The sequence below is a fragment of the Pyricularia pennisetigena genome (assembly GCF_004337985.1).
Source record: "Pyricularia pennisetigena strain Br36 chromosome 7 map unlocalized Pyricularia_pennisetigena_Br36_Scf_8, whole genome shotgun sequence".
NCBI lineage: Eukaryota > Fungi > Ascomycota > Sordariomycetes > Magnaporthales > Pyriculariaceae > Pyricularia > Pyricularia pennisetigena.
The window spans coordinates 1,781,079-1,790,286 of record NW_021940920.1 but is presented as its reverse complement, the minus strand read 5'-3'; the positions used below and the strand labels follow the sequence as shown (position 1 = coordinate 1,790,286).

The window sequence follows — 9,208 nt, the reverse complement described above, 5'->3', positions numbered from 1 at the left end:
TTTTTTTTTTTTTTTTTTTTTTTTTTTTTTTTTTTTTTTCACACCATCGCTCAACCATATCTCGCTCAAGCACCCGTCGCACTTGTTCTGGTTCAATACAGCTCGCTCTGAAGTCTGACGAGAATAAGAACAAATGTAAATACCAAGGACCCGATGTTGATCATAGCTTTTGACAATTATAGAATAGGCACTTACAAGGATGTGTTTGCGACGATTCGGTGACTTGAAAATCAAATTGATTCTTTTCGGTGTGCATCGCTTCTCCGCATAGGCTTGCATAGCTAGGAGTAGTGTCAAGCATTACTGTAATATCCCGGTTGTACGGTCGGTCAGCATCATCATGCAAGATCATATTCATGGGAGAATGTTGTGCTTCTGGTACAGATTGACGTGGTACCCACGTCCCTTAAGCCAAGAATACAGGGTGCAGAGGAACGATCAAATTGAATTAATGCACTTTGGTCTAAAAATAATAACTAGAATTGAGTTTTCTGCCAAAATTATCAACAATGGGATGAAGGCTTGATTGGCTTGCATGTTGGAAATTATGTTTTTCAAACCTTGGTTGGTTTGCCGAATATAAAATGGATGGTCTCCCGACTGTTATCATTTGCCAAGAAACTCATCCCCATCTAAGCTGCTCAACCTTTCTCAACTATCCCTTTGCTTTCCTGCGATTCACTCATTTATTTTCAAATCTCGCTTATATATTTTGTCCGAAATGCAGTTTTCACAGCTTCTTCAGATCTGGGCCCTGGCCAGCATGGGAGTCACTGCTGCCCCCATGCCATCCGTTCCCGCAGCCCAGGCCCCCAACAACGTTGATGTGATCGGAGGCTTGGGAGCCGCGCGCCATGGTCGGTCGACCATCGAAGCGCGTGGCTTGACTGCCGAGGAGAAAAAGTATGGTCCTCTTGTTCAGTGCGAAACTTGCACCGAAGCTTTCAACGGCTTGACGATGGCGAAGGCACATGCAAAAGAGCGAGGCCATATACTCAACTCAAAGCACGTCAAGATTTACAAGGATCAACAGCTCAAAGGCCTGCAACACGCGAGCGAGGAGGAACATGGAGGTTTGGTCGACAACGCAGCAACATCAAGTGGGAGAAGACTCCAGCGGCTACCGAATATACATCGCAAGCATTCGAACGCCTAATTATTAAGGGTTTTCCGAGGGATGACTGACCTCGTGGAGCCGATAGGAGGCAATTGAATTGGGGAGGGCATACGGAAGCGTACAGATGATGCAGATTAGACAATAGAAACTAAACACTAGACAGATACATAGACAAAATAGAGACTGGCCAGCTCGCAATCCCAAGTGTGAATCAAAGCAAGGGAAATCTTGCCGTTGGTTTAGCTGCATTTCTCCTTTCTTTGGTGATTGAGCCACAATTCCGTACTTGATTTGAATTACAAAAATTGCCAGAGAATGCCAAATCACGCCGCCAAGATGGGCCCAAACGCAACGGTTGCTGCACCAATGCTTTCGGAAAATATACAGGGTATTTTTTTTTTATTGATTAAGCAACTACTACAGTAGTTATATACACACTGGCTAATGCGAAGCAGACGTCGCATTCAAATCAGGAACCTGCTGTTCCAAAAAGGCCGGGCCCAAGACCTCCACCAAGACGCTCTCGAGGGCCTCCAAGCCGTCGGTGGAAGTCGATATCGTGTTGAGGATGGGCGCGGCCTTGCTGCCGTCGCACTCGCCAACGTGGCCGTGGCCGTCGTCGTTGGCGGCGGCGGCGGCGGCGGCGGCGCCCTCGTCCCTCTTGAAGTGGACGCCGGGCTTGACGGTGATGCAGTTGTGCTGGGCGTCGGCGGCGCGCATCTGGCAGATCTCGGCGGCCTTGCAGTCGGCGTCGCAGAACGAGGCGTCGTAGCCGCGCGTCTTGCGGGCCCGGTAGGTCTGGAACACGGCGTCGTCCGTCTCGAAGACGGTCGTGAGGTCGTGCCAGAACCCGGGCGTCAGCTCCGCCGCGGGGTCCGTCACGCCCACCAGCGGCCCGTAGGCCTCCTTGACCGAGTACAGCTTCTGCCAGACCGGGTTCGTCTGGTAGCTTGGCGCGTTGAGGTCCGTGTAGTAGACGGTGTAGTCGAGCACCGCGAGCGTGACGGGGTCCACGTCGTAGACGCGGAACGTCGGGTGGCCCGACGTAGGGGTCAGCGCCGGCGCGACGTAGGACACCATGGTTGCCGTCGAGGCCGACTTGGAGTTGTAGTCGCTGTAGGCGATCTCGAACTGGTCCTTGTGGGTGTGGCCGTAGAAGGTGGCGGCGATGGTGGCGTCGTATCGCTGGATGATTTGGTCTGAAATATATGGTGCGTTAGTATATTTTTTTTTTCTTTCTTTTTTTTTTTCCCTTCAGGTCAAGCCTCAAGGGGATCAACTGTGTGCCATCCCAACCGCCTGAACCGAATTAGACAGTACTAAGCATCAAACAAACGTACCAAAGTAATACGACGAGTCGCGAAAGGTATCCCCAGAGCCCATGGGCATGTGGCCCAGAACCCAAACCCTCTCCTTGGCAGCCTCGGCCTTGTCCAGCTCGCTGACGAGCCAGGCAAACATGCCGCTCGGGTCGCTCTCCCAGTTCTTCTCGTACATCCAAAAGTTCTGCTTGTACCAGAAGTTGGTGTTGAGGCTGATGATGCGCACGCCTGACGCCTTGTCCAGGACCGAGTAGCTGCCGTGGTTGGTCGAGACCTCGGCTGCGGCCTTGGACCCGATCCAGCCCTGCCAGCCGGTGCTCATGGTGTCGTACGCCCACTGCGAGGACATGTCGGTGTCGACCGCGCTCGGGGGGAACGAGTTGACCGGAGCGACGTCGTGGTTGCCGGTGACGGGATAGACGGTCCCGAGGCTGCGCATGCGACCAAAGGCGTCGTTCAGGTCGTTGGTCACCTCGGTCTGGCTGACGAGCCACACCGCGCCCTCGACGGCGTCGCCCGTGAAGATGGTGAAGTTGCGGTCCGGCACGAGCGTCTCGATGGCCGTGTACATGCTCTCCTCCAGCGTGACGGGCGTGTCGCAGTGCACGTCGCCAAACTTGCCCGCCGGCGTGTCGTTCTGGCCGGGCTCGTCCGCCGCCGTGTAGGGGCGGCAGCAGATGTTCTTGGTGCAGTTCCAGCTCGCCCCCTGCTCGTAGCTCAGGTCGATGTGGATGTCGCTGATGTGCACGACCTTGAGCGGAGCACGGCCGCTCGTGCCGGGGCGGGAGACCCCGGCCGGCTTGGCCGACAGCTTGGGTGCGTTCTTGGTGTCGATGTCGGGCCATTGGCAGAGCCCAAAGACGGTGAGGCAGAAGAGGTCTGACGTTTTGGTCCCGACCGTCATGGTGCGAAGGTCGTGTGCCAGGATGGGGCCTTCGAGACCGATGGCTCCGGCACAGACGTCGCTGTCCTGGACCTTGAGACTCTGGCACACGGCCGTGATGACTTTGGTGAAGTTGTCGTTGCCCGTGTGAGCAAGCGCCTGGAGGACGAGGAGGAGGGAGTTGCAGGCGCCACACGTGGCCTTGTTCTCGATGTCCTTGATGATGTCGCCTATGCTGGTCCTCCTTTCGAGCTCGCGCTCGCCGAAATGAGCTAGCGACTGGCTCATGACATCGCCAACGGTGAGGGCGGCCGAAAGCACCGGCAGGACAGTAAGCGCCCCAAGCGCGTTGAACAGGCTTGAGAACCTCATGGTTGGGCGGTGCAATGGGTAGCAGTAAAGCTTCGGAACCTAATCTTCAGCTACGGTAACCCAGGGGCTCGAGGCTTGGCAGTAAAAGACTTGGGAGGGGGAGGGGATACACCAACAGATGGACGGCGGCCTGCTCCGAACAAGCAAACATTCCCACATGGCTTGGCAAGACCATGTTCTTATTCTTATGTTCACTGCTCCCCCCCAATCGATTGGTTTCTCGGAATTCGGCCTGTCAAGCTTTCTCGCCGAGTCTGGGGGCTCGATGGGGCCCGCAATCATGAGGTTCGGCTGCAACCTCGGGGCCAAAGCCCCTGTGAGCGCCCACCTTTGCTCGTGCAGGCCACATCCCGGCCAAAGCATCGACGCGTGTTCCCTGGTAGCAACTGCGACTTTGATAATCTCGTTTACAGCCGCCAATGTAACTCACGTGTTGCACCGATGGATTATATCGACATGCGACGCAGCACCACCACCTCGGCCCAATTTGCTTCCTTCGGGATCAGAGTCGCAATATTGAATGGGGCTGCCTCCACGATCACTGGAAATACGACTAGAACTGCCATCATGCGCTGCATGCTCCAAGATAAGAAGCCGAAGTTCTTTCTTGTTGATGGCTCGGATATAGCCTGCGAGTAAGCCAGTGAGGGTTTTTTTTTTTTTTTTTTTTTTTTTTTTTTTTTCAGTGTCTGTGGGTAATTTAATGGTTAGCAACGCTTCACGTATCTTTGGTCCAGCTTTGAGATAAGGGGTACCTGTTTGTTTGCTCCTGAGTGACGCAATTTAACTTGCCAGGACATTTGGCAACCGTTCGAGTCGGGATTGGGCGATTCGCGTATTGATTTTCGGCTAATATCGTCACGGCCAAACCATTTTCCAACACCTTCGTTTTAGGTAAAACAAACGTATTCATCCAAGTAAATTGTCCTGCCTGCCGGCCGTTGAGCACATGCAAGGTCAAGCGTATCGTATCTTTGTCGACTGAAAATGCAGTCAACGACTAGAGTGTTGGTCACGGAATGCTTTCTGTCGTGGTCGTCAGGCAACGCTATAAACCTCGTTTCTCCCGAGTAGGGAGTCTAGATGCTTGATTTGCAGGCCAAGATGAATGCCCCTGAGAAGGTACCGACGCTGCTACTGCTCGCTAATCTCGTCTAGTCGTAGCTGGGCTTTCGCCTTATGCAACGATGCACGATGATGGAGCATTTTTATGGACCACTCGATCGTTCCGCAAGAGACAACCAACCGGGCGGCAGAGGTCCATCGCTGTGTCCACGCCCCTGGCTGTCTGTGAGCTGGCATTGACACCACTTTCGGTTGCACCTCTCCTTTATCTCTCCCTAGCCTCGCACCCCGTTCATGTGGACCGAACATTCGGTAGCATTTCTCATCTGCAATGGCACCTCAGAGGCTGAGGTGGCGCTTCATAGGGAGTAATGGGTCGCGGAGGCTGATCGTAGCCCCCATTGGTTACCGCGCCCGAGCTGCCGAGTTCTTTGGCCACTGGGGACCTTCCAGAAGCATCAAGGCCCGAGGATCCTGACCCCACCGCTCGGGAGTTCGGGGGTGAGGCTGAAAAGAATCAAAGGGTCCCTCGATTTCTCCGTAGTTTTCTGGTCCAGCTCGATCACGACAACTGGTAGGCCCATGTCAAAGGATGATCGGGATATAAATTCGCCGGTGCTGACATGGACTGTTGCTTTTCTTCGCTTGCCCACTTAGAATGCTGCTGTAGCTTGAGTCGGTCGAGGCTCGTTGCGATAATGAAAGATGTTGCATCAGACATTGCAAGACCAATCACGTAAAATGACTAGTCCAGATTGCAGTCGGGCGCCAATAACTTTCCCAGCCTTTGATCGGGCCATCAACGAGCTGGCAAGTTCAGAGCCGAGGAGTCTGCTGACAATGCATCACTCGCCAGGCTGACGGTGTTCCTTTGTTAAATCAGTGCTGCTTGTTAGCTCACGGTCGGACAGCGGAAAGTTAAAACTTAAAATTGTCGTAGGATTAGAATATACAAGAAGGATTTGGCTTGAGTTTTTTGGTCTGTGTCATTTGAAGTCAAGAACATGAATTTCATGCTGTAGACATGCGGTATATATATATATATATATATATATATATATTGCAACCGTTGGTGCCTCAAAGCAGACGACTCAAGGTTGGGTTGTTCCGTAACACAATGGCAGAAAATCGCATCACCTTGGTCAGATACATCCGCTTGAATAGAAAATTCGACGTTTGTTCCACCCTCGTGCGACAGTTTCTAGCCAAAAACAGCAACAAGGCGAAAATGAAAAGCATACGCCGGAGTCCGGACTGACAACGTGGCATACGGATGATAGCCAAGGAACAACACAAGTGTTGGCAACGTTCATAGTGATACTCATGGTAATACCCTCGCTTGTTAGTTGCATAAAATTCAAATCTCAGTAAATATCAATTGCCTCGCTAAAAAAAAGAAAGAGAGAAAAACAACCAACTTCAGCACAAGCAAGCACCTTGAGACTCCACGCCACACAAAGCACACGTGCATCACCGAACCCCAGCCGGCGTCTAATTTCAGGGCCGCTCTACCAAGCAAGGACACTCTGGTCGTACACAACCAGCTTGCCACCCCACTTGTCCCTGGCCTCCTTGTCGGTCAGGATGGCAAACATGCCATTGACCGAGTCGTCGATGGTGACAGGCGCCTCGGTGACGCCCATGAACTGAGCGCCAAAGTTGCCCATGTCGGTCTGCACCCAGCCCGGGTGGATGACCAAGCTGGTGAGCCACTCCTCCTCGAGGTGCAGACGCTTGCCGTACCAGTGCACCATGGACTTCGAGGCGCCGTAGATGGCGTTGGGCATGTTGGGCTGGTCGCCCAGGCTGCCGGCGATGGTGCCGATGATGGCGAAGATGGGCTTCTCGTCCGCGGAGGAAGATGCCGCCGCGGCCGCCGCCGCCGCCTTCTCGAGCAGCGGCCTGGTCGCTTGGAACAGCGACAGCACGCCCAGGACGTTGACGGTGATGTGCTCCAGGGCGTCGGCCCGCGTCGCGTCCTTGACCTTTACGAACCCCTTGGCGATGGCCGCGTTGGCCACCACCACGTCGAGCTTGTCGACGCCGTGCGACTTTTGCAGGCTTTCCACCACGTCGTACGCATCCTGCTCGATGCCCGCGTCGTACTTGACCAGTACCAGTTTGCTGTCATCCGCCTTGGCGATGGAGGATAGGGCTTGGGAGGTGGAGTGCGATGGGTCGCGGACAGCGGCCACGACGATCTGTTTTGTTTTTGGAGCGCGTGGGTCTGCATGTCAGCAAGGGGGAGTCGGGGCTCCGCGAGTGGGACAAGGCAGCTTACATGGTTGGGCTTGGAGAGGTAAAGCTCGATGAGGCCCTTGCCAAGGCCGCGGTTGGCTCCGGTAATCAGAACGGTGGTGGGTGCCATGTTGTGGATGTTTGAGGTTAGAAGCAAGGTTGCTGGTGCGCACTAGTGCTGACGGGATGGGGGGTTTTTTTTTGTTGGTTCACGAGAGGAAAGGTATATAAGAGAAGCTGGATATGTGTTAATGAGCTGGAAGTCTATTCGATGCGGACTTGCAAAAAGAAAAAAAAAATAGTATTCAAGATGCTGGACTACTTATAGCAAAGTACCTACCTCCCTACATTGATGCCTGAATCCTTCCTACGCTTACCAATCTGAGGATTACAAATGTTGTTTGCATTGGCGCCAGAATGCAACGTGTTGGCACGGAGATTAAACCGAAAATGGAATGTTTGAAATGGCGCCATCAGGTTCACCAAAAGCCCAAAGCTGCGATATTAACGGGATTAAGCAGTCGAATTCTCCGAGGTTTGGTATGAAGCAAACGGGACGGCATTAGAGACAAAATTGCTGCCCCTCGGGTTTTTGTCATGAAGTGGAAACTACAATAACTCTTGTCTTGCCGGAGCCATCGGCCGGCGGGACCTGATGGTCTTTACACAAGTAATCCCCGCTTATATCCGTAGTTCGGTGCCTGCAACAGGGGTCTAACTGACCGGCCGGAGGGGACACCAGACGCTAAAATTGACAGTGCGTCGCCGTATTTACGGCAGTGATCCCAAGCTGACAAATACGGGTGTCGGGGCAATGCATGACGACTGTTACGGGGGGGTCTGGTCGCATCCGGAGCAATTGTGCATCGCGGATTCTTGCCATTTTACCAAGACGTTTACTGCGTCGGGGTTTCACAGCGTCGTACTCCTCCCGCTCGTCAAGTCCCTCACGACTGACTTGAGCGCCGTAGTGGTCAGCTCGTGCTGTACGCGCTTGAGCAGATTGCGCGGGATGGCGACGGTGTCGGCTGTAGAATTCGACCTGTCGACGACGCGCGACGCATTGAGCTTGTCGACAATGCCGTCCATCAGGTGCACTGACGACTTGATGGCGCCGAGGTTGAGTGATGTGCGAGTCGCCGCGCAGGGATAGCTCGACGATCGAGTCGCGCACCACGAAGCATAGCCAGTTTGTCAGCTTCATCTTGCTGGATATGCGCAAGATGCTCTCGGGTGCGTCGATGTCGTTTGGTCCGTCCAGGTGTTGCTGGGGCAGGCCGACGGCCATAAAGAGCGAGAAGGCTGTCGTGTTGGGGTTGTAAAGCTACAATGCGTAAAATGCCCAAAAACGCTGCCAATGCCGCTTGAGCTTCTGTCTCTTGGTGAGCCCTTCCCCTTGCCCTCTCTTCTCGGCCGCTCTGAATTCATGACGGACTAGAGGATCATTGCTGTGCAGGCTGTCAGTGTCCGGTGGCCTCCTGGTTTCGCACGGACTAGATTGGGGGTTGTTGCTGCGGGAGCGGTATCAGGTTTTTTTTTTTTTTTTTTTTTTTTTTTTTTTTTTTTTTTTTGTGCCATTCGAGCTGTGGTCGGCGCCGTAACTAGAGAACTAACCCCTTGAAGAACGAAGTCATGGTTTCAGTCTCGATGATCACAAAGAGATGGCCGAGATTGAGTGTCTGAATTTGTACGAACGAGGTAAAAGATTGAAGACAGATCAAAAGATAAAACAGACTTGCTTGATCAAGGCCCATCGGGAAGCCTGAAGAATACCTCAGCAGCTAGCAGCGGCAACAAAGATGGCCATATCCGAGCTAACGGATAAACTCAACATGATCAGCATGGTGGCGAGCTAATCAAACACTTGACAATAACTAGCTGAAATACAAGAATATAGGTCAAAGGCATTGTTAATTTCACACTTGGTTCAAGCTCATGCAAGGGATCGTCTCTCGCCCACTATATAGCGATCTGATCCACAATGCACTTCACGCCAGTCCGCAGTACACAGCGCAGCCGTCGCATCAAGCTTGATAACTTGCGCACCCCGCATGACCTTTTTTCAGTATCTAGCCTTGATATGGCCAAAGGGTGTGGCATATCCCTTCCGCCTTTCTCGACCTGGACAGCGTCTCATGATAAGAGGACTGCTCCCTCATGGGGGATTCCCCGCTCGTATCTCAAGCCTCGGCTGACAGTCTTGGCAGTCAC

At 53.3% G+C, this 9,208-nt stretch overlaps 4 protein-coding genes across 4 annotated transcripts; 1 reads left to right on the top strand and 3 right to left on the bottom strand.

Moving 5' to 3' along the window:
* Positions 1-721: 721 nt before the first annotated feature.
* Positions 722-1,156, top strand: PpBr36_09610 (uncharacterized protein; the record flags this gene model as incomplete). Its single annotated transcript, XM_029896731.1, has 1 exon — positions 722-1,156. The coding sequence occupies one exon, from the start codon at positions 722-724 to the stop codon at positions 1,154-1,156; it is 435 nt and encodes a 144-aa protein (XP_029744772.1).
* Positions 1,157-1,558: 402 nt separating this feature from the next.
* PpBr36_09609 (uncharacterized protein) lies at positions 1,559-3,694 on the bottom strand (the record flags this gene model as incomplete). Its single annotated transcript, XM_029896730.1, has 2 exons — positions 1,559-2,316; positions 2,458-3,694. The coding sequence occupies 2 exons, from the start codon at positions 3,692-3,694 to the stop codon at positions 1,559-1,561; spliced, it is 1,995 nt and encodes a 664-aa protein (XP_029744519.1).
* A 2,573-nt stretch (positions 3,695-6,267) lies between these two features.
* PpBr36_09608 (uncharacterized protein) lies at positions 6,268-7,127 on the bottom strand (the record flags this gene model as incomplete). Its single annotated transcript, XM_029896729.1, has 2 exons — positions 6,268-6,960; positions 7,041-7,127. 2 exons carry the CDS (start codon positions 7,125-7,127, stop codon positions 6,268-6,270), a joined length of 780 nt encoding a protein of 259 aa, XP_029744472.1.
* Positions 7,128-7,909: 782 nt separating this feature from the next.
* Positions 7,910-8,631, bottom strand: PpBr36_09607 (uncharacterized protein; the record flags this gene model as incomplete). The annotated part of the gene is made up of 4 exons (XM_029896728.1): positions 7,910-8,101; positions 8,172-8,321; positions 8,433-8,508; positions 8,612-8,631. The coding sequence occupies 4 exons, from the start codon at positions 8,629-8,631 to the stop codon at positions 7,910-7,912; spliced, it is 438 nt and encodes a 145-aa protein (XP_029744459.1).
* Positions 8,632-9,208: the final 577 nt, after the last annotated feature.